The sequence below is a fragment of the Choloepus didactylus genome, chromosome 3, assembly GCF_015220235.1.
Source record: "Choloepus didactylus isolate mChoDid1 chromosome 3, mChoDid1.pri, whole genome shotgun sequence".
Classification (NCBI taxonomy): Eukaryota; Metazoa; Chordata; class Mammalia; order Pilosa; family Megalonychidae; genus Choloepus; species Choloepus didactylus.
In genome coordinates, this window is record NC_051309.1 from 41,911,782 (window position 1) to 41,937,536 (window position 25,755).

The window sequence follows — 25,755 nt, forward strand, 5'->3', positions numbered from 1 at the left end:
AAATACAGTGGCTCAAACAAGATAGAAGTTTATTGCTCTATCACCTATCACGTGGACAGTGGCTCAGGGCAGATAGATAGCTCCGCTTCACAACTTCATTCAGAGACCCAAGTTCCTTCCATATTGTTTCTCAGCCATCATCCTGCGCAGTGTTCTCCTTTCTGCATGCTCAGAGCTGACTCAGCTCCCCTCCTTTGCATTCCAGCATGTGGAATTCATTGCTGCTCTTTAGAGAAGAAAGGCAGGATAGTAAGCAAGTGACAACAGTTGCATTTATTCATTCTGCATTATTCCAGTGGTGAAAACATAGTTACACAGCCACAACCAGTTGCTAGGGAAGTTTGGAAATGTGTTCTATAATTGGGTAGCCATGTATACAGCTAGTACTCTTTATTGTGTTAGAAGTGAAAAATGGATTGGGATACCATCAACAGGGAGCAAGAGGTGAAGACAGTTGAAAAGGAATTCTTCAGAGTTTTTTCAACTGATTTTTAAAATCAATTTTTTCCATATTATATATTTTTATCATAGAGATGTTAGAAAATAGAAATAAGCAGAAATGGAAAAATAAGAATCACAGATCACTCACCTACCCAAAAATAATGACCACTAACAATTTGGGGAGTTTCCTTCCAATATATTTTCTTTGCATGTATAATAATTTTTTTTTTTAAATACAAATCTGAGTCTTATTGTTCATGATATTTTGTAACCTGCTTTTTGCCCTAATATATTATGAATATTAAAAATAGGACTATTTGGTTGCAAGTGAAACCCAACTCAAACTGACTGAAGCAAAAATTGGAAAGTTTTTGGTTCACATAAATAAGAAGTCCGTAAAGAGTCTAGCCTTAGACAGTACGTTGGCTGGTAGATTTCCGGTACACCAGAAATCTGTTTTCCTTCCTCTCTAGATTCTTTTCCTTTGGGATGGCGTTTTTGTAGGCAGGCTCTCAATGTGGTAACAAAAAAAGCCACTAGCAGCTCCAAGTTTACCTTCTTAGCAACCCCAATGGGAAGAGAGTGACTCTTTTCTAGGAGTGCCAAAGACATGCTGAAATTGGCTCTGATTGGCCTTGCTAGCATCATGTGCCCACCCGGAACCAATCATTTTTACTAGAAAGATGTGGCACTTTTATTAGCCAGACTTCAGTCCCTTGCTCACTCCTGCTCATGGGATAGATTCCATGCTGCTCAAGCCACTTGGACTGACGTAGAGAATGTGTGGTTTCCCAAAAGCTAGAAATGGGTTCTGTTACTTCTAAGAGGGAATCCCAGATACACAGTACAATAAATGTCCACTGAAATAGCTTTACAACCTGTGATAAACTCTCTCTGTAGCTAGATGTCTGTACATATAGATGATTATTTCCTCTGGATAAAGTCCCAAGGGTGTGCATATTTTTAGGAACTTTGGTTTGTATTCCCAAGGTTATTTCAGGCAGATTACAACTATTTTAACGCACCAGAATTGTTTGAGAGAGCTCATGGGTCTCTCCTTTTCATACTGGTTATTATTTAAGAAAACTTGATCAACATTTAACTCTCTTTACCTCAGATATTCTGGCCACTGTACCAGGAAAAACACACTTAAATTCTCAAACTGAGAAATATTACTCTTAAGAAGGAAAGGAGTGAAGGTATTCTTCCTTGGCTCTTTTTATACAGCTGTCTTGTTCTCTCCTTACCCCTTGTCTACTCCTCCTCCTTCCTCTTCTTCCTCACCCATCTAAACTCAGAGACACATTTCAGATCCCACCTGCTACTTGTCTTTCCAAACACTAGCCCATACTGATCTTTCCTTCTCTATATTCCCATAGCAATTACAGTTCACTTGGGGATACACAAGATGATCCACTGGGATAATAGTAATAAGATATTAAAACATTTTATCGTATCCTTCAAATCTCTATTTTTTTCTGTTTTATATGTAAATAATATTTGTACAATGGTACCTGTATATCTTTTATAAATTATAAATAGACATATATTTGGGCACATGCTTAAAAGTATACTGAAAAGGATGTACATAAAAAAATTTATAGACTGCTAGCCTATACTAAACAATTTGCATTTCTTATTTTCCATTTGTGGTTTTGAATATTTGTAAAAGATGCCAGTAGATTCATGATATAGTCATTTTCATTTGTTAAGGCATGAGTTCTGAATGCCACAAGCTGTGAGGCAGGTGGTAGGATTAGATTATAAAATCTAGGGAGTGAGCCAAACAGACCATTTAGAGTTTCAATGCAGCTTTGTTCTCTACTCATAATCATGCACAGTATAATTCCTGTGAAGTGATTTTTAAAACAACTTTTGAAAAATTATTCCAGTAAGAAAGCCTAATGCAAATTCTGGGGCTGAAAGTGAAGAAATCTAAGTTTATAATTAAAAAGTATATTGGTCATAGAGTGTAGTGTGTGTGTGTGTGTGTGTGTGTGTGTGTGTATGAGAGAAAGAGAGAGAGAGAGAATAGATATCTGGGGATTTGTGACACTGTCCAGTGTTGCTTTTTAATTTCTTCCAGTTTATGAAACTTGACTTTTCAACTTCCAAGTCCCTTCACTGCAGAGTCGTATCTTTCTGGGCATCTCCACAGTTTCTAATAACTGGCACAATTCTGCATATGAGGAATTACTCCATAAAATAGTTGGTGACTCTTCTATTTGATACTTGCCCCTTTTCTATGTTTAGGCATTTTTCTGACCTACAAATTCATTGCCCACTGCAGAGAGACATAAGCTAAGTATTAAATAAGCCTGGGAATATTTAGCATGTGTAGTTCATTACAGTGAGAGTCTATTATAAAAGATTTGAATGATTTCATGCAATTCTTTGAAATTTAATTTACCATCTTAATAATACCATATAAATAAAGCTAAACAGAGATGTTAGAGGTATTCCCTCTATATCATGTAAAAGATCAAGTAGAATTAACAGAGAATATATTTTAAATGCCCCAGAAATGGCCTATTCCCAGACATTTGTATTGTGGGTTAGGACTTGTTCTGGGTTTACTAAAGGCCTTTTAAAGTAGGAAGTATGAAATTTAGTTATAAAAATTCACAATGCTAGAGACCATTTTTAATAAGAGAAGCAAACAATCAAACAAAAAACATAAAGACAAAACACTGAGATTAAAGGCTTTTCTGTTCGGCAGTGAAAAGCCAGGTTCTACTAACAGTAGTTTTCTTTGATTCTGTTCTTACTGTAGGCTAGGGCTATGTATGCATTATTTCATTTAATAAGTCTACCATGAAGGATCTCCTAAAAGAAAGTACTATGTATTACTCCTGCTTTGCCATTGAAGAAGGCCAGTTTTAGCAAAGTTAAATAACCTTTCCAGAGTGATACATAGTGAGTGGCAGAGAAAGGTTGGAACTAGATCTGTGGGATTCTATGGACTACCACTATTCAAAAGAATTTTCTGCAGTGATGGAAATTTTCCGTATCTGCACCATCCAGTTTGGTGGCTACTAGCCCCGTGAGCCTATTGAGCACTTGATATATAACTAGTGCAACTAAAGAACTGAATTTTACATTTAAATTTTAATTAAATTAAAATAGCCCTGTGCCGCTAGTTTTATGACCTTCCTAAAATGCTCTTAATCACTACACCATCATTCCCAATTCAGTCCCCCACACCAAAGCACATAATAGGAAAAGAGTGAGGAAGTGGTAACATTGTAAATTACACAGAGCCAGGAAGGGTATTAAGAGCAGTTTGATGAGCCAGCACTCAAAGGCCAATGTGAATGTTCTTGTGCGTGTAGTCTGTGCAGTAGTCTGTGTGTGTTCTTGCTTAATCTAAATCTTTCTTTGGCTCTTCCTTAATCTAAACCTTCAGTCCTCTGCAACCAGTGGATAGGGAAAGAAAGCTCGCAAGAAAGGCTGAGGAAACGTAGTCTAGTTATATTCCCAGGAGGAAAAGAAAGAGGGTTTTGCTGGAACACAGAGCGGTCCCTACCACAACCCTATCTTCCATGAGCAAATTTTATGACTCTTGGCAAGGTGCTTGCTCTCCCTTGGTTTCAGTTTAAAATTAAGAGGTCCGATGACTTTTTCTTTTTTGATAACATTATTAGACAGTTGCATTAAGAAAATACTCAAGATATAGTGGGGCTTGGTTCAGTAAAGCATGTCAGAATCATATTATCCTTAAAAGTGGATCTCATGCGAAATGAGAGCTAGGTTATGGCACTGTTGGTGGTTTTGCAGCTAATTGCATAATAACCAACAGATATTGATTACTCGATTCAAGTGGTCCCGGAGGAGAGATCTGTGGGAGTGTGTTCTCAGGACTCCATTCTAACTCCTAACCTTTTTACCTTTTCACCAACTCCATCAGTAAATCAGATGAAAATATAGAACTCTTATTTCTCGAATTTACAAATTGGAAATTTCAAGTAATTTTTTAGACTCTTGGATTAGGCCATCAAATTGCTTTAGCCTGTAATATGTTATAGGTTACCTGGGCTTTTGAGGACTGGCCAGGGAATCAAATGAATTATTTATAACACTGTTTTTGCAACATGTGTTTTATATTCCAAACAGTTACTTTATAAATGAACTGTGGACATAACCCATTTTTAAATAAAGCGTGGCCTGGATTTAATTGCCTTCCTGTCTTCAAAGATGAGACTAGAATGATCTCTTAGGCCCTTAACTATAATGTTAGGAGATAGGGCTGTCAACATGAACATAGGTTGGCTCTTTTTCAGCAGAAATGCTGTGTTGACCAGAGGACAAGATAGGCCCTACAGAGAATATGTGTAGCTATTAACTAGCAGCTGGTTGTTTATAAAACACACATTTGACTAGAGCCATATTGATTTTAAAAGACAAAAATATGTATGATTATGCATTAATATTGACTGGCAACAGTGATTACTTCTATTACATTTGCAGGACTTGATAGGAAAGATCCTTTTAATGTGATGGTGATGTTTCAAATTGTGTTCTCATTCTTTTCAGGACTTCCAACAGTAGTCAGACATTGTCATCCTGCCATACTATGGAGGCATGTTCATCAGATGAATTTTTCCAAGCCCTAAATCATGCTGAGCAAACATTTAAAAAAATGGAAAACTATTTGAGACATAAACAGTTGTGTGATGTAATTCTAGTTGCTGGTGATCGCAGAATTCCAGCTCACAGGTAATTACCTTCTAAATTTCTATGTGTGTGAAATATTTTCTTGAGAATTTAATTCTGTATTTTGAGGTAATTCATTCCAGTGGACTATTATGATGGACTACATTGCAAAGGGCTATTTCATGGAATTCCTACAAAGAAAACAGTACATATTTACACACTAAATAATTACATAATAAATGTCCCTAAAAGATCTTTTTCCTTCTGTAGATGCACAGAAACGAAACACACAAGCCTTAGAGCAGTCAGTGTTGTTTGGCATAGACTTTAACTACTATTAGCAGAGTTTATTTGTTTTTTTGTTTGTTTTTTCTTTTTTGTCACATTCTACCTATTAAATAACTTTAAATAAACTCAGCTTTTTGCTTGTGAATATTTAGAAGCAAAAAACTGGTGGAATGGAGTGGCTAAGAATCTTAAGAGTTTTGAAACAGTCACATCTATCCCAAGAAGTATGAAAAGCAGTGGTGCTAAGAAACAAAAGCCTTTAATGCAAATTAAGTATTATTCCTTGAAGTAGTAAAAGAGAGCTGTTTAATAAAGAGCAATTCATTATTTTCCTTCTGATAATTTTATATTAAACTGTTCCTTGTTAATCACCACTGTGATTTCAAAGGTTTTTTATGCCCTCCAAAACTAATTAACACTCTGTCCCAAAGGTTTTTTAACCCCCAAAGTAGAAGTAAAATCATTAAGAATGATGCTTGGTTTTATGGTTTTCAGTGACTCAATCAGCAAACACTTACTGAGATACTACACTGCAATAGAAAATCCAGGTTAGGAGCATGGGTTTATGAGACTTGACTTTCACAGAAGGACCCCAAATTCTGTGTTTCCAAAGGTGATCTCATTACCTTACCTGTTCCAACCTGTTATTTCTATATTCTCTCAGTGTACAGCATCATTTTACTATCCAAATTGGAAACCTGGTGGTATTATCTTCTAGCACTTCAGCCTTTAGCATCCAATATGATAACAACAAATATACCCCTGTTAATATTGTGTTCTGTATTCATCCAAATTTTTTCTATGCATAAGCCTAATAAAAACTATATATAATTATATTGTTACATATAATTAATTACTATTTTTTTTAAATAAAATCACATATAAATGGTTTTGAAACTTGCTGTTTTCATTTCATAATAAATCTTGGATGTTTGAATATGCCAGTAAATATAGTTCTACTTCATTCTTCTTAATTATTGTATAGTGTTTCTTCTGTGGATTTATGGTAATTTATTTAATTAAGTCCCTACTGAAAGGCATTTTCACTAGTTCAGGCTACCTCATCCCTGCCTACCTGTTTTCCAGAGTGATCACATGAAAATACAAGTGTGAAAATGTCACATATCACAGTGATTGCTTTTAGACCCTTGAGACACTGTAGTGCTCAGTAGATATTTGTTGAATGAAAATGAAGGAAGGATGGAGTACTTGCCTGAGGAAACACGTTATGTAAAAATCTACTCAATCTCCTGTTGCTCACTTGGATTTTCTCTCTTTGACAGATTATGTAATGCCAATTCCTTTTTTTTTTTAATTTTAGTGAAAGTTCACCATAATAGTTATGCTGGTGAAAAAACGGACTCCCAGGCTGTAATAATTATATTGGTAGAAGACAGATTCCCAGCCTATAAAGGAACAAACACTTTTACTTGCTGTATTAGTTTTCTGAGGTTGCCGTAACAAATTACCACAAAGTTGGTGACTTAAAACAACAGAAATGCATATTAGGGGAGCATCCTGCCTGCTTCTTCCAGCTTCTCGCGGCTCTGGCATTCCTTGGCCGTGGCTGCCTGTCTCGTCTCTGCCTTCTCCTCCTCCGTGTGTTTCCTGTGAGGACACTTGTCATTGGAGTTAGGACCCACCTGGGTAATATAGGGTGATCTCATCCCAAGATCCTTAACTTAATCACATCTGCAAAGACCCTTTTTCCAAATCAGATTGCGTTCACAGCTTCCATGGGGTAGGACTTGAGGAGGAGGGGCACCATTCAACCCATTAGGCTTGTTTTAGAGAGGCATCATGGTCTGGTGGTAAGAAGTAGACTTTTTTTTGCATAGGCCTTTGTTTGAGTCTCAGCACAATCACTTTTAATGGAATTGCATCATAGTGTGTTTTTTATCTAGAATGGGAAAGAAAGATGGAGAGAGTGAGAGTGAGAGACAATGTAAATAATGCTTGAGTTCTTCTGCTCCTCATTCCGTTCAATGATTGTGGTCCTGCAGTGAGCGTAAGGTGGTGCATCCCAGTTACCCTATACCTCCCATTGTGTGAACTTCTCACTTTGCTGAGTATAATCTAATATTTAAAGCAACTTATTTTTCATGGCACCTAAAGTAAGCCAACTACTTCTAATTCCTAAAACAAAGAAACATGTGACCTCTTCCAATGCTGTAGAACAATCCTGGTTGTATAAGACTAACTGTGAGACTGAAGGGCAGTCATCAGCATGGCACCTTCCTAATAAATTTTTGAGTAATTTTAACTAGATGCAGTTTTTGCCTATCTGCGATTCTAGAATCCAACCCCTGAAAAAGATGTAACTCTGCTTGCTGTACAAGGTATAACTATGTACGAGTTATCTGTGAAATTCAGTTTCTCATCTGCCTTAAGGGTTATAGTAAGGACTGGAAATGATAAATATAATGTGCTTATAGTTACTAGTGTACAGTAGAACCCTATAAGTGGTAATTGCTATTAGTATGAAAAAGTAAATTTAAAAAAAACGGAATCTGAAACAAACTAGAATAATTTTCTTTAGTCTATAAACCAATAATTGCTAAGAGACAAGCAGATTGAGCTGCTTGCCACTATTCAGAATGTAGCTTTTGAAGAATAAAGAAAGAAAATAAATAAAAGTAATGGTTATATCATTTGTAGTTTAAATGAAGAATAACAGCATGTTTTTATGAATTTATAATTATTTCCTGTGAAAATGTTTTATAATTCCCAGATAATTCTCTCAAGCCTACAGGTTAAAAGTGATATTGCAGATGCCAAAAGATAGTCTTAATAAAAAACAATTTGACCATGTTGAAGTTCTTATCTCTTTCAGTAAATGAAAGGGAATTGCAAGATAAAATGTTTATCATCTGGATATAGAACAAGGAATAGTAAGATTTAATTTTTTTGGAGCTTGCTTCAGTTAGATTAATCAGAGTTCTGTATTTAATTTTAGTTTCTATACCAACCCAAAATAAAACCTCTAACATCATCCCATCTATATGAACAAAGTACCAGTTCAGAGACACCATTCTTTGTGAAGAATCTTTTGTCTAAGTTATTTCCTTTTTATTATTACATAATGTAATGTGCAAATTATAAGTTGGAAATATTAATATGGAACCAGATTGCTTACTTCTGCCATATTTCTAGTAGTAAAAGAACTGTATTCAATATTTTGATGATTGTATATGGAAACAAAATGTGGGGGAAAGTGGATTCTTCATTATATGATGCTGAAACAACTGGCTGTACATAAGGGAAAAAATAATAATTAGATTCTTACCTCACACCATATACAGAATTAATTCAGGATGCATTAAAGATCTAAATTTGAAAGGCAAAACTTTTAGAAGAAAATATAGGTGAATATTTAGAAAAGGTTTTCTTAAATAAGACACAAACCATGTAAACGTTAAAGAATTATATAAATTTACATTTTAAAACTGAAATCTTTTTCATCAAAAAAGACTCATATTAAAATGAAAAGACAAACCACAGACTTAAGAAGATAGTTTGTGGACGATTTAGCTGAAAAAAAGACCAGTGTCCAGAATATTTTAAAAATGCATACCAAAGAATAAAAAAAAGACAAACAGAACAATTGAAAATTAGAAAACTCTCTTCTGAAGTTAAGACTTTAAATTGTGCTGCCTACTCAGAATCTCCATTTGGATGTCAAATCAACATCTTAGGTTTAATATATCTAAAACTGAACTATTACTCTTCCCTCACAAACTTTCTTCACCCCGGTCTTCCTTGCCATCCTTCTAGTTGTCAGGTCTAAAACCTTGACATCATCCTCAACATCTCTCTTTGTCCCATAGCCCACATCCAGTCTCTAAGGAAATTCTGCTCGAATCAGACCACTTCTTCAGCTCCAGTAGTAACACATTGATGTAAGCTGTCACCATCTCAGTTAGATTACTGCCAAAACCTAACTGGTCTCCCTGCTTCCACTCTTCCCCTACGTTCTATTTACAGCTCAGTTACCTGAGTGATCCTTTAAAATGAAACTCAGATGCGGTTGTTCCTCTGCTCAAGCCCTTTCAATGGCTCCTCAGGTCACTGAGTGTGAAAGCCAAAGTCCTCACAGTGGCCTATGTGATCTGGTCTGCTGTTACCTCTTTTTTTGTTTTTTTAATTCAGTTTTATTGAGATATATTCACATATCATAGTCATCCGTGGTGTACAATCAGCAGTTCACAGTACCGTCATATAGTTGTGCATTTATCACCCCAATCCATTTCTTGAACATTTTCCTTACACCAGAAAGAAGAAAAATAAGAATAAAAATAAAAGTAAAAAAGAACACCCAAATCATTCCCCCCCCACCCTATTTTTCATTTAGTTTTTGTCCCCATTTTTCTACTCATCCATCCATACACTGGATAAGGGGAGTGTGATCACAAGGCTTTCACAATCACACTATCACCCCTTGTAAGCTACGTTGTTATACAATTGTCTTCAAGAGTCAAGGCTACTGGGTTGCAGTTTGATAGTTTCAGGTATTTACTTATAGCTATTCCAAAACCTTAAAACCTAGAGAGGGTTATCCATATAGTATGTAAGAGCACCCACCAGAGTAACCTCTCAACTCCATTTGTTTTTTTTTTTTTTTTTTTTGCATTGTAAAAGGTTTTTGTTTTTTTGTTGTTTTTTTTATCTACTAAAGAAATTGAATTTATTATTATTATTATTTTTTAATCTTCATTTTATTGAGATATATTCACATACCATGCAGTCATACAAAACAAATCGTACTTTCGATTGTTTACAGTACCATTACATAGTGCTACATTCATCACCCAAATCAATCCCTGACACTTTCATTAGCACACACACAAAAATAACAAGAATAATAATTAGAGTGAAAAAGAGCAATTGAAGTAAAAAAGAACACTGGGTACCTTTGTCTGTTTGTTTCCTTCCCCTATTTTTCTACTCATCCATCCATAAACTAGACAAAGTGGAGTGTGGTCCTTATGGCTTTCCCAATCCCATTGTCACCCCTCATAAGCTACATTTTTATACAACTGTCTTTGAGATTCATGGGTTCTGGGTTGTAGTTTGATAGTTTCAGGTATCCACCACCAGCTACCCCAATTCTTTAGAACCTAAAAAGGGTTGTCTAAAGTGTGCGTAAGAGTGCCCACCAGAGTGACCTCTCGGCTCCTTTTGGAATCTCTCTGCCACTGAAGCTTATTTCATTTCCTTTCACATCCCCCTTTTGGTCAAGAAGATGTTCTCCGTCCCACGATGCCGGGTCTACATTCCTCCCCGGGAGTCATATTCTACGTTGCCAAGGAGATTCACTCCCCTAGGTGTCTGATCCCACGTAGGGGGGAGGGCAGTGATTTCACCTTTCAAGTTGGCTTAGCCAGAGAGAGAGTTATCCTTTGGTTTATGTTTGTCATATTTTTCCCCTCTGTCTATTAATATCCTTTATTGTACCCATACCGAATCTCTTTAGTACTGAACCTTTCTCCAGGTCTCTCTGTCCTTTCTTTGTTTCTCTGTCTGTAGGGCTTCCTTTAGTATTTCCAGTAAGGCAGGTCTCTTGTTAGCAAATTCTCTCAGCATTTGTTTGTCTGTGAAAAATTTAAGCTCTCCCTCAAATTTGAAGGAGAGCTTTGCTGGATAAAGTATTCTTGGCTGGAAATTTTTCTCACTCAGAATTTTAAATATATTGTGCCACTGTCTTTTTGCCTCCATGGTGGCTGCTGAGTAGTCACTACTTAGTCTTATGCTGTTTCCTTTGTATGTGGTGAATTGCTTTTCTCTTGCTGCTTTCAGAACTTGCTCCTTCTCTTCTGTGTTTGACAGTGTGATCAGTATATGTCTCGGAGTGGGTTTATTTGGATTTATTCTATTTGGGGTTCGCTGAGCATTTATGATTTGTGTATTTATGTTGTTTAGAAGATTTGGGAAGTTTTCCCCAACAATTTCTTTGAAAACTCTTCCTAGACCTTTACCCTTTTCTTTCCCTTCTGGGACACCAATGAGTCTTATAATCGGACGTTTCATATTATCTATCATATCCCTGAGGTCCGTTTCGATTTTTTCAATTTTTTTCCCCATTCTTTCTTTTATGCTTTCATTTTCCATTCTGTCGTCTTCGAGGTCACTGATTCGTTGTTCAACTTCCTCTAGTCTTGTACTATGAGTGTCCAGAATCTTTTTAATTTGGTCAACAGTTTCTTTAATTTCCATAAGATCATCCATTTTTTTATTTAGTCTTTCAATGTCTTCTTTATGCTCTTCTAGGGTCTTCTTGATTTCCTTTGTCTCCCGTACTATGGTCTCATTGTTCATCTTTAGTTCTTTGAGTAGCTGCTCTAGGTGCTGTGTCTCTTCTGGTCTTTTGATTTGGGTGCTTGGGCTTGGGTTATCCATATCGTCTGGTTTTTTCATATGCTTTATAATTTTCTGTTGTTTTTGGCCTCGTGGCATTTGCTGAACTTGATAGGGTTCTTTTAGGATTTGTAGACCAATTGAAGTCCTTATCTCTAATTTATCAGATCTACAGCTTTGTGGAGTACTCTTTCTCTAACTAACCAGCAGGTGGCGTCCACGAGCCACCTGTTCTCCACAAGCCAGTTCTCCCCTGCTTAGCCTTTTTGGTGAGTGGGGGAGTGAGTCTTGTGGGGTACAATTGGTGTACCAAGCTTGCGTGTGTAGTTGGTGTTGCCTGCCCTGTATGTGGGGCGTGTTTCTGGGCAGTCAGGGAGGGGGGGTGGCTCTAACAATCAAATCTCCCTGGTGATCCTAGAGTTTTAAAGCTGCTGCAATAGTCTAATCCTTCAGTTCAGTCCTGCCACAGTTTGTCTCTGCCACTGACCCACAAGTCCTTGGTATTGGCGTATGGCTCCTGAGACTTGCAAGTGGGCCCCTCTTCCAGGCCGTGCACCCCGGGTCCTCTGTTGAGGGATGACTGTGCTATGTCACAGGTGAGTGCCGTCCCCCCAGGGCAGTTCTGGGCTGCTGGGCTGTGTAGGGAGGCTCCCAGTCTGCTGAAATGATGGCTGAATGGGGCTTTGTTAATTCACACTGCTCTACCTTCCCAACTCTGGGACAATCAGCTGAGGTTGCAGGGAAGGCTAATCTCCACGCCCAGTTTTGTGGTGTGTGCCTGTTATTTGAAGCACTTCTGTCACACTGGGTTGTCTGGGGCAGTTCTGGGCTATGGGGCTGGCGATGGGCAGGAGTGTTTCCTGTCCACCAGGATGATGGCTGTGAGCGGACACCCCCCTTTTGTTGGGAAGTTGTGGTGTTTAGTGAATTTTCTCAGCCACTGGATTATTGCATTTTGTCTCAGAGCTCTCCTAGTTCTGCTCTTGACTTGACCTGCCCAAATTGCAATTCTTTGAAGCTTTCTGTATTGGGCTTCTTAGAGTAATTGTTTTAGAAAAAGAAAAAAGGATTAAAAAAAAAAAGGGCCCTCCTCAGAGATCTAATGGGTTATTGAAATGCTAAGAAACAAAGCAACCAGGGCCATTAAGGAAAGGTGCACAGGGCAGAGAGATCAGCTTTTCTTCGGGATTTGCATATGCGCCTCAGGGCCTGAGCTCGGGCCTGAGCTCTGCCCTTCCCCTTTCTATGTTCACCAGAACTCCAAAAATCCTCTGCTTTTATTTTGGAGTTTTTCGTGTTGTTTTTTTTCTATGCCTGTCTCCTCTCTGCTGGGCTGGCTGCTCTCAGATTCTCTGGTGTCTGGTCTCCATCTGTCTATGGTTGGAGTTTGGATCAGCAGAATGAGTTTCCGATAAGGGCTGCCACTGCACTTCTCCCTTCTCCTTCCCGGAGCTGACAGCCCCTACTCCCACGGGACTGAGCCTGGCAGGTAGGGGCGTGGGTCCCCTGGCCGCAAAAACTTACAGATTTCGCTGATCTCAGCAGTTCCACATTTTCATGAGTGTTGTATGAAGTATGCCCAAAGTCAGATTGCTCTGTGGTGTCCAGTCCACGCAGTTCCTGGCTTTCTACCTACTTTCCTGGAGGAGTAACTAAAACATACAGCTCACCAGTCTGCCATCTTTCCCCACCTCCTTCAACTCCATTTGGAATCTCTCACCCATTGAAACTTTATTTTGTTTCATTTCACATCCCCCTTTTGTGGGGGTGAGAACATTAGCAATAATCTAGGTGAGGAAGTCGAACACATCTGCATTTTCCCCCAGCTCCTCAGGGGTCCCTGCATATATATTTTTATTCTCTGCCCAGATTACTTTGGGATGTGTCACTGTTTCACACTAACCTATACAAACCTACCAGGTCTCACTTCCTATTCAAAGTTCCATGTAAGTATTGTATTTAAACAAACTGTGTAAGTTAAATTGTTTAGGAAATATAGATCCTACATCAAATAAACATCTCTTCCCTTGGTCTCACATGGAAGTTGAAGTTTTAAAACACAGTCAGTGCTGTTACCTCTTTTAACATCCTGCCCCACTGCTCTCCTCTATCTCTCTGCTTGAGCCTTACAGACCCCCTTGTAGTTCTTTGTAGAGTACATGCCAGTCATGCCTCTCATGACTTTGGGCTTTTGCATTGGCTGCTCCTTCATGCTCTTCCCCAGATACCTGCATGACTGACTTCTGCACCTCCTTCAAGTCTTTTGCCAAATGTCACCTTCCAAAGAGACCACCTATTTAAACCCACCCCCACCCCATTTCCCTTACTGGAAGCTTTTTCCCCATAGCAGTTATCACCTGTTAATGTACTATAGAATTTACTTCAGCTATTTATTGTCTGTCTCCCTCCCTTCTAGAATGTAAGACTCCATGATCGAAGGGATTTTTTTGTCTATTTTGTACACTGATATAGCTCAAGTATGTAGAACAGGTCCACTAGTTATTAGGTGCACATCAGTATTTGTTCAGTGAATGAATGAATGAAATGAATAGGCAATTCTCAGAAGAAAACTGAATGGCCAATAAACATTTCAAAAGATTCTCAATCTCACTAGCAATCAAGTGAATGAAAATTAAAACAACAGTGAAATCCCATTTAACAACTTCCAGATGGCTAAAATTTTTAACATGAGACAGTATTGTCAGGAAATGTTAACTCTTCTTCAATGCTAGTGGAGGTGTAAATTGGTACAGTACTTTGGAGAGTAAGTTAGCAAACCTTATGACTCAGCAACACCATTCCTGGGAAGGAGGAGAACGAAATTAGAGAAAGACACAAAGGGAGCATCAACTGTTATCTGTAAAATTTTATTTCTTTAAAAAAAGGAATTAAGTAAATCTATGTGCTGACATGGAAATATCTGTAAGATATTTCCAAATATGTATATGTTTATAACCTATTCTTGTTTGTATGTAAATATCAAAAATTTGGACAGAGATATAGCTAATATATATTATACTATATTATTATAACAAAATATTATAGTCTGTAGTATTATAACAAATATGATTTTGTAACAAAATACAAACATTATGTATATGTTATAATAATAAAAATGTTATAAAAATTAAAAATATTAACCTGCTAAAGCTATTCTCAACTGTTTAGATATAGTTAATACTATTGTGATTAAATTTTAAATAACTGATTTTCAAAAGTGCTGAACGGAAAATGATTTTAATGTTTTTTTCCATTTTAACATATAAATAAAGCTGATTTAATGCTGTGTGCTTATAGCTTTTTTTTTTTTCTGTACATTATGAAGTAATATTTGAGTTGTGAATGGGTAAATCATTTACCTCAGCAGATAAAATTTCAGTAATGGTAATTTATTATTCAAGGAAAGATAATAGAGCAAAAGCAATTTGTCAAACTTAAAATGCATTTCCCAGTACTTTCTGTGTGTAGCAAATCAAAAACAAAAGAAACATTTATTAATGAACATTAACTTTAATACAGTCATTGATTTTTTTCCCCTTCTAATATGTTTTCAGATTGGTGCTCTCCTCTGTCTCAGATTATTTTGCTGCCATGTTTACTAATGATGTCAGGGAAGCAAGACAAGAAGAAATTAAAATGGAAGGTGTAGAACCAAATTCACTATGGTCTTTGATTCAGTATGCATATACAGGTAATAAGTCTGAGAATATAAATTAATAACCTTTTAGATTTATGTTGTGTTATTAGGTTTCAGATGTCTAATATTACTAGAACATGCCACAGCCAATATTAATTCTACTATTCTAACCACTACCCCTGGTGATACCACTGTAGTTTAAAATCTCCATATTAAAACCTTTTCATTGGTTATAATAATTAAGCTTGTGAGTAATATTTTAAAATAGTAACATAATAAGATGATTTATATAATATTTTTAAATTATTGCACTTAAAATTTGAAAGTTATAGATGGAGATATGTTACTAATTAATCCATCATTTAAAATTCTGAAAATAAGCCGTTAGTTGTTTCATTTTAGTAGAAGTTGTAGGAACTAATAATCTTTTTTTTTTTTTTTTCCATATTTATTTCTTTCTTTTTCCTTTATGGAATGTCTTAAACCATCTGGGTCTGACTATATGTAACAAGCTCTTATTTAGAAATGTTAGTGTTAATATCAGTTATTATATAAACTTAAGTTTCATATAATTCCATAGCTAATGGAATTTCTTTTTATCATTAAGGCCGCCTTGAATTAAAAGAAGATAATATTGAGTCCCTGTTATCTACAGCTTGCCTTCTTCAGCTTTCACAGGTTGTGGAAGCATGCTGTAAGTTTTTAATGAAACAGCTTCACCCATCCAACTGTCTTGGAATCCGTTCTTTTGCTGATGCACAAGGTTGTACAGATTTGCATAAAGTGGCTCACAATTACACCATGGTACGTATTTTTTGAAAAGATGGAAGGCGTATGCTCTTTGCCTTTTTCCTAGTTGCAGTCTTATCTACGTGTTGCTGTTTTCCCCCATGGTTCTGCCACACACCTTGAAGTTGACGTTCACTGTCTAGTGTATCATCTTTTCACTGTTATGAAAGATAAACACCAAGTAATATTTCTCCTGGATGTATGAGTCAAGCCCTAGGTTATTATGGTCACTGGGAAACAAAGTGGTGTCCTGACTGTTCCATTCAAGATTTTCAGACCTAAAGCAGGGCTTCCCAAACATTTTATTTTGTAGCAGATGTTTGAATTTCAGAATTGTCCATGATTGCTGATAGAAATTTGTAATGGTGGTTATAGTGTATTAGTATAGTACAGAAGACAGGAGGATGAAAGGGAGTCTTTATGCATCTGATTATATGTAAGAGGATGCTTGTAGCCATGTAGAACTACATTCTTATTAATTGTAGCAAACTGTGTGCTGAGAATAAATCATAAGGGGGTTCTGATCCAATAGCCTGAAGAGTGATGGATATGGTTTGATAAAGGCATGTTGAAGGTATCTTGTTGGGACCAGTGTTTGGTCTTAATAGAAGGGTGGAGGGAAGAGAGTACATGGTGTTTTAAGGAATGCCCATCTTGCCACACTACAGCAGTTGGGTCTTCGTATCCTGGACGATTAAAGACTATTGCTTTAACTACTTCAATTAGAACAGTGCAGCTTCTAAGAGAAAAAAGAATGTGAACATTCACATACATGTATACAGTTATCTATATTACTGATTTTCTCAACATTTAGGAAATTTTTTTTTCAACTGTTGGGTAGATAAATTCTACCTACTCCATGAGCTTGGTGCAAGGATTAAATGAATTAATAGAAGTTGAGCAATTAAAACAGTGATTGTGACATAATCAACCTAGCAATAAATGGTATCATCAATATATAGATTTCCACTAACACCATGGGGATTTATGTGAGTGAACAGAAGTGCTCATAGAAAAGCACACCCTTGACGACTGGTTTTTCCTCCCTGTGGTGTAGCCACTTCTCAGGAATGTTTCTTGTTTATGATGGTCCCAGGCCCTCAGGTGAGAAAATAGACATTCTGTGATAAGACTATACTATATATAGACCTAATATAGTATTAGGATAACCTCTTTTAAATTAACTTCTTTGAAAGATTTTTGCTCTCAGCATCTATCCTTTGTAGAGTTCTTATTTTAACCTCACACCTGCAGTTTGAAATACTTTTTGGAATAAGATGACTATAAATAAATAAAATAAATCTGGATATTTTTCTTCATAATCAGTTCATAATTTAAGTAATATCTGTTTCTTGGAAAGACATTTTATTCACATAAAAACATTTGTATGCATTTGGGTCACTCCTGTTGTTTAGACTAGAGACATAATTGCTTCTTTAAAGCTTAGACATAAATTAAATTTAAATTAGGGATGTTTTTAAAGCTATTTTCATAGCCAATTAGTTGTAGTATATTTTTTTTCTCAAGGCCATTATTTGACATTATTCAGTTTCAACAGAGACATGAAATTGAATTCTAATAACAATAAGTAATTTAGAGGCAGATTGATTTTAATTGTTGCTATGGGAACTGAATGAAAATGTATAGCAAAATTCAATCTTCAATTAAAATAAATCCCTCAGTAATTTCATTTGCTTTTAAACTATTCCAAGGGGGGAAAGGGCACAATGCTACCAAGTGTTTGGTTGCACAATAGCTGTGGATTTAAAATGTGAAAACAGCATAATACAACACCAGTGAATTCAATTGTCGCAGTCAGTAAATGGTATGTGTACTTGGGATGTTCACTGGTGCTGTACAAATATAAGTAGGAAGGATATTGGTTTCCTTCTTGTGATCCTGGAATCTGGAAACTTTTATTTTCATTCTGACTACCACTGAATGTGACCTGGAACAAGTCATTTAATCTCTAAAAAAAATCTGTTATGTCACTACCACTATTTAATGTCATTATAGATTTATGATATAAATATAAACATTTAGTTTTTTCTAAAATCAACTTTATTGAGATATACTTTACATATATAAAGTATATCAAATTTACCCTTAAATATATAGTTTTATAAATTTTGACAAATTTATATGCCTGTGTAATCACCAATGCAATCTAGATTTCTGTCCTGTTATTGTGCATAGCCCATTTTTATTGCTGAGTTGTATCCCATTACACGGATATAACACTTTTTTTTTTTTTTTACCTCATTATCAATTAATGAACATTTATTTCCACAGTATCACAGTCCTGTCCTTTTCTCTCCATCTCTTGCTTGGACTACTGTGATAGCCTCTTATTAATTTAGTCTCCCAGCACCCCCTTTAGCCTCCTGCAACATATATTCCACTCGGCAGCAGAGTGAACTTCAGAGGTGCAAATCTGACCAAGAATCACTACTTGACCTCAAAACTCTTCATCCTGGGATACAGATGAAAATCTTCCTTGTGCCAGTAAGGCCTTGCCTGGCCCAGCTCCTTCCTACCTATGGGACTTGTCATATAACTGTTTTGCCCAATGACTCTTTGCTTTTCAGCCCCATCAGGCTTCTTTAGTTTTCTCATATGCTGCCCGCTGCTGGAAGCCTTAATGCTTTTGCAAGTGCAGTCTGTTTCTTCATCTGAAATGCTCTCCTATCCCCAGCCTCGTCTGCCACCCTCGCCCCACCAGCTAACACTCCTGCCTTCCTCAGAACTCAGCTCAAATCTCAGTTCTTCAGGGAAGCTTTTCTTAACCCTCATGGTTGGGTCAACTCATTTGTTTTCTCAAAGAATTGTATTTCTTTTCTTCAGGGTACCTTTCTTGGTTTGTAATTTTACTTCTCTGGTGGGATTGATAAGTATCCATTTCACAGAGTGTAGGTCCAGCAGGCAGGGTCCATGTCTACTTTTTTTAATATTTATTTCCACTGAGTGGAGGGGCTGTGTTACTCCTAAAGAGATTTACCCACCCATTCTTTTTGCCTTTTTCCTTTTAATTGTGGTAACATATAGATAACATAAAATTTGTCATTTTAACCATTTTTAAGTGTACAATTCAGTGTCATAAATTGCATACACAGTATTGTATAACCATCACCACTATCTATTTCCAAGTATTTTCATTACTCCAAACAGAAACTCTGTATCCATTAGGCAATAACCTTCCAGTTCTCCCTCCTCCTCCCATAAACATTTAATTTAAAAATCTAAAATTTTTTCTAGCTATAGAAAACTTATTTAAAAAACATTTCATTCTGCTAAAGTAACTCCCTGAAAATCAAATTAATACTTTTGAAAACAATTTTATGTTTAACTTTGAGTTCAGTAGTTTTTTTACTTTATATAAATTACCCCAGAAGGGAATGGGCATTGTTCTGAAATAGATATTGTCTTTTTGTCACTGATTAAATTTAATTAATAACATTTGACCATTGCTATTTAATTAATAGCAATAATTATATCAAGGTTATATAAAAATGTTGATTATACTATACACTATACCTTTGAGCAATTGAAAATGTATATGATTTCTTTTTCTTCAGAACTTGACTAACATATAAATATGATTCCATGTGACTATGTGATCTTTGTCCTTAAAAATTTTAATGCCTGCTTAATAATCTATTGAGTTACTATCCTCCATAGTTAGATATTTAGTCTATTTCCTATTTTTTTTACTATTGTAAATCATACAGAGAAGCATCTTTATGTATTTAGCTTTTTAAAAAAAATCTCTTTTGAATTATTTACTAGGGCTTGAACTAATAGTGAGATAACTACGTTGAAAGCTTCACCATTTTTATAGCTCGTGCTTTGTGTTACCAAATCATTTTATAATGTCAGTATACAATTAAGTAGAACAGTTTGTTTGAAGCCATTCTAGCATTGAGGTTTTATTAAAATATATTTCTGAAAATTCATTTAAATAGGCTAATTTGGGCATCTTTAACAAGCCATGGTGAATTGAAGCAATTGAATTTAGTTAATTATTCATGTGTGGTTTTCCTCGTAAGAATTTCCAGTGAAAAAAAAGTCAACCTGATACATATATTTTACATCAGTGCCTACCTTGGGTGACTGCAGGCTCTGTAGAAAACATTATTCTCATTTTTAATATAGCAGATAGTTACTGGTAGTCCTTTTCTCCAGCTTCAATTTAAACAGCCTTCACTACTTTACTCAAACTCTGCATACTGAGACAATACATTAAGAAATATAAGAAAAACATTAAGGGACAATATGTCTAGCATTTGCATTTATACTATAACCATGTAAAATATCTATGCATTAACACTTATAACCATGCACATTGGAGGGTAAATTTTCCATCTCCAGATTATTTAGTGTAACAGCCAAGTTGTCTCATACCTAAGGGCATTTCTGTCTCCCATTTCAAATACTAAGGAGTTTGATTCTAGTCTGAGGCCAGGACTGAGTCATCTTCAGTCTTAGGTCTTAGGGTCTCAGTCTTTCCTAGAGCCACCTTTTTGTTCAGTTCTTTTTCTTATGAGACCAAGAGAGTTTTGTACATAAATCAGATTAGACGAGATAAAAATTCTCAGAACAGACCAGAAGTCCTAGATAGTGTTTCAGGTAGCATTAAACACTTTTAAAGGCCAGTTTGATTCTAGGATAGCCCTAAGGATATATGTACTTTCTGGGCAAGCTCTGAGAGGACTTCTGTGCTCCAGAATGGTCCTGGAATATCTGGCCGACTTGGAGGCCATTTCTGGGTAAGCGAAATAACTTCAAGGAGCACCCTGGTATTTGGCTCCACTGTTGGCCAAATTCTTTAGCAACCACAAATCCAACTAGCTTCTGATAGTAGAGTACTGTAATTTCACTGTTTAATTCATTTTTTTCTATCTTCCTTTGAAAGACATACCAAAACTATTCTCTAACGTGGGCAAGGCAATATCTAAATGTTCCAGATCCATTTTTAAAGTGTAATAATTGATGCAACACTTTAATTCTACTTACATAGATAGTTGAACAATATAATTGCATTTTTTCACTGTTTCTTTCTTAGCAAGCAGTAATACACTGTAAGGAAAATCTAAAATGAAAATTGGGTTTTGGTATCCAATTCAAAACACTTTTATTTTCCTTTAAATAAATTATGGCCAGAAGGAACAATATTGTTTGTATGCTATTTCTTCCTCTAGGAGCATTTCATGGAAGTGATTAGAAACCAGGAATTTGTATTATTACCAGCAACTGAAATTGCAAAGCTCTTGGCCAGTGACGACATGAACATCCCTAATGAAGAGACAATATTGAATGCGCTTCTTACTTGGGTCCGTCATGATTTGGAACAGAGACGGAAAGATCTCAGTAAACTTTTGGCTTATATTAGACTACCTCTTCTTGCACCACAGGTAAACCATTTTTGATTGTTTTAAATCAGTATTATCATTTCAACATTTGAGCATTCACTTCTTGTTAATTATATTAATATGTATATATCTATAGCTTTATATATATATATATATATATATATATATATATATATATTCCAATGAAATGTGTAGGTATAAAGATGGAGCATTAAAAATTCTGCTTATGTTCTTAACCCAGGTCTGGGTACCTAAATTACTTCATAATAATGTTGATTTGGAGGTGGAAATTTTATTTTATTCAACTGCAAACCTATCCTAGCAATTGGAGGATAATTAGTAAAGCTGCTAGTAAAAGGAACACTAGGCTTTAGGAATCAGAAAATTTGCCACATGTTCATAAAGTGCCCACTAAATGCTGGATTCCGGTGCTTTATAGACTTTGTTGTTACTGCTGAGGGTCAGTTTTCTGTGATTTTTTTTTGGGGGGGAGGGGAGGGGCTTTAAAGTACTATGAATGTTATCTCATTTGTATTTATCCTGAGGAGCATGTATTATTATCCTGCTGTTGTGAGTGATAGTTTGCTCTGTACCTTATAAAAATCAATGGTAATATTTTATAAGATGCTTTATGAGAAAGAACTCCCTCTTTAGAGGTAGAATATTCATAGGAGTGAAATTGCATGAAATGATGGCAATTCAGGAAGCATAACTTAAAAGAAAATGTTTCTTTTGAAGTCAGACTTAAAGAAGGGAGTTATATTTTTACTGCTACCTGGCAGAGTTTTTTTTCTTTTTTAATGCAACTTTTATTGAGATATAGTCACATACCATGTAACCCATCCCCAGAGTATACAATCAGTGGCTCACAGTATAATCACCTAGTTGTGCAGTCATCACCATAATCAATTTTAGAACATTTTTGTTACTTCAAAAAGAAAAATAACAAATAGACGTAAAAAGAAAACCAAAGGCATCCCATACCTCTTATCCCCCTCTATTGTTGACCTCTAGTATTGGTGTGGTACACACTGTTGATGAAAGAATATTAGCATATTACTTTTAACTACAATCTATAGTTTGCAGTAGGTTCATTTTCCCCACATACCACTCTATTATTAACATTTTGTAAAAGTGTCGTACATTTGTTCGGGTTCATGAAAGAACTTATTTATATTTGTAGTGTTAATCATAGACATCATCCTCCAAAAGGTTTACTGTGTTAGACATTCCCATATTTTAACCTCGAGCTTTCCTTTTGGTGGCATACATGACTCTAACCAGCCCCTTTTAACCACATTCACAGACAATTCAGCACTATTACTTATACCCCAATAACATACTATTATTACCTCTATCCATTTCCAAACGTTCAACCTACTTAAAAATTCTGAACTTATTAAGCAAGTGCTCCCCATTCTCTAGCCTCATTTTATCTCTTGGTAACCTATATTCTAGATTTTGTGACTATGAATTTACATATTATAATTAGTTAATATTAGTGAAATCATACAATATTTGTTATTTTGTGTCTGACTTGTTTCACTCAGCATTATGTTCTCAAGGTTCATCCGTGTTGTTGTGTACTTCAGGACTTCATTCTTTCTTATATCTGGCAGACTGTAATTTCTTACTCTTTTCTAGATGAAAGAAAAGAAAATCGGAAAAATCCAATTAGACTTGGAGAAGAATCTGTATTATTAAGTAACCTAACAATTTACTTGAGTCCAACAGTTTTAAATATTTATACCATATTTACATGACTGTCAGAAACCTTTAAAATTTCTTTTATCCAGGATACTGCTGCTAACCATAGCCATAGGATCTTAGAGCTAAAAGGCACTTGGAAAATCATTAAGTCCAACCCCTGTTGTACAAACGAAGTAACAGACCAAAAAAAGTAAACGCTATGTTCAAAATGACAAAGTGATTGCATGAATTCCTGTCATTTTACATTATATTTGGCTTTATTTGGCTTTGCTTCCTGGCGGACATCATAGAGCTAATAAGTGGCAGGGGTAGGACTTGAACCCACGTAAAGTTTTGTGCTGTTTCCACTAAACTACTCAGTCTCTTGAATGTACTATGTATAAAGTTTCTGCATGGGAGGAGGTAATACAGGTGGAGGAGGAAATAAATTAAAAAATAAATCAGTGGCTACAATATGCGATGAAGGCTGTACTAGATATATGAACATGGTATTATGAAAATCATAGCAGTAGTTCCCCCAGATTGATGGTGGGAAGCAGGGAGAACTTCTGGAAGTATTATTTGATGTTCACCATGACTTAGCCACCCAAAGAAGAGGGAATGGTGGTCCAGGAGAGGTAGAAAACTGTACCTAGATGTGGAGTCATGAGCAAATATATCATAGTCTGGAATTTGAAGATAGTTTTGCTGGCTAAAGTGCAAAAATAAAAAGGGACAGTGTCAAGAGATGAGGCTGAAGAGGAAAACAGACCAGATCATGAAGAACCTCTTTTCATGTCACAGAGTTTGGATTCTATCCTAAAGGCAATGAGGAAATGCACTACTGAAGGATTTTAAACAAGGGAATGGCATCATTATAACTTTATTTTAGAAAGATCACTCTAACTGCATTGTAGAGAATGAATAAAAGGTGTTGAAACTAGAAGCCCGTTAGGAAGCTATTGGAATTTAGACAAGAAGTGGATTAGGCACTTTCTGGCAGTGGAGGTAGAGAGAAATTACCACACTTGAGAGCTATTTACGAGGTCTAATTGACAAAATTTAATGACTGATTGAGGTGGGAGATATGAGAAAAACAAGGGTCCAAAATGATTAAGATTTGTGCAACTGCTAATGAAGATGCTATCAGTTCAGGCAAGAAATCCAAGAAGAAGAAAGGATTTGGGGATAGGGAGGAAATAAGAGAATCAAGTTACCAGAGCTCATGGCACTTTCAGTCCTCTTAGATTCTAAGGAGAAATTTTGTAAATTACTTATTTAGGTTGTTGAAGCCAAGAGAAAAAGAATGATACTGGCCAAGGAGAACAGAAGAGAGCTAGAACACTAATGTAGTAGTTTCCAAACATGGTTAAATATCTGGAGTGCTATTAAAAATAGATTCCAAATTTAAGAAGTAAATTTTAACAATATCACATGCTTCAGAGAAGACAAATAAGATAAGGATGGTAACTTGGCCCAGCACCACTGGGAACTTGTTTGAAATGCACATTATTAGACTCCACCCCTACCTACTGAATCTGAAACTCTGGGGGTGGGACCTAGACATTGTGTTTTAATCATCCCTCAGGTGGTGCTGGTTCATGCTCAAGTTTGAGAACCACTGTCATAGCCTGATGTGTTTCAATGGAGTAATGGAGATAGGAGCCACATTTTATTATTTAAATTTATAATTTAAACCAGTTACTTCACCTCTCTGAACATTTTTTCTTTTCAAGAAAGATAATACAACTTTGCAGTACTGTTAAATTTAGACATAATGGCAAGATTTTTTCCCTTGCTAAAAGTGTAAGGCAAGGTTGCAGAATTAGAGTTATATTGTTGAAGTTTTGAAACAGACTCTAGAAATCATCAAGAAAATGTTGGATTATATTCTATTTTAAAAAGCAGGAAAATATGACAATTACTAAAATTGTCTACTGACTATCAAATGATAGATGCCTAATATTTTTTTAAATTGGCATTAGGTTCCATTACCTGGAAATTTTACTTTTGTGAAATAGTTCCTTTCCCAGTGATGACAACGAAATGTTTTACTCTATCCTGTTAATGTTAACATTCTAATTAGCCTCACTAGAAGGGATTCAACTTAGTTATAGTAATTTTATTGTAGAGAGTCCCACAGTCAATCCTTAAAATGATGTAGGAAATAATACATATAATTATAATCCTCTACAAAATGATCATTTCAGTGCAGCTTCTTAAAACTCTGAATATCTCAAAAGACAAGTGTTTATGATAACTTTATTTTACTTTTGAAACCATTCAAACATCAGTTTGATCAAATTTTAAACAATGTCAATAGAAATACTTGGCAAATATCATTATTTAAAAGATTTTGACACCTAAATTCTTTATGCTCCCAATGGTTAGCATATAATACAGGGATCTTGGTCTCCATTATTTTTTTCTCATTATTGTTTTCTATTGGAAGTAAGAAATATAAAATGAATCAGTATTTACCTTTATAATTCTTTTGATTTTCATGATGTTGAAAATAAAACATTTTTTAAAACC

General features: G+C 35.7%; 1 protein-coding gene across 4 annotated transcripts in view; it reads left to right on the plus strand.

Moving 5' to 3' along the window:
- Nucleotides 1–25,755, plus strand: part of KLHL5 (kelch like family member 5) — a 134,237-nt gene that overhangs the window by 41,690 nt on the left and 66,792 nt on the right. For all 4 annotated transcript variants that reach the window (XM_037829598.1, XM_037829600.1, XM_037829597.1 and 1 more), the window contains 4 exons: nucleotides 4,975–5,157; nucleotides 15,291–15,427; nucleotides 15,981–16,177; nucleotides 21,361–21,573. In XM_037829598.1, the coding sequence (XP_037685526.1) occupies nucleotides 5,015–5,157; nucleotides 15,291–15,427; nucleotides 15,981–16,177; nucleotides 21,361–21,573 (690 nt within the window). In that variant the 5' untranslated portion in view covers nucleotides 4,975–5,014. The remainder of the gene's footprint in view (nucleotides 1–4,974; nucleotides 5,158–15,290; nucleotides 15,428–15,980; nucleotides 16,178–21,360; nucleotides 21,574–25,755) is intronic.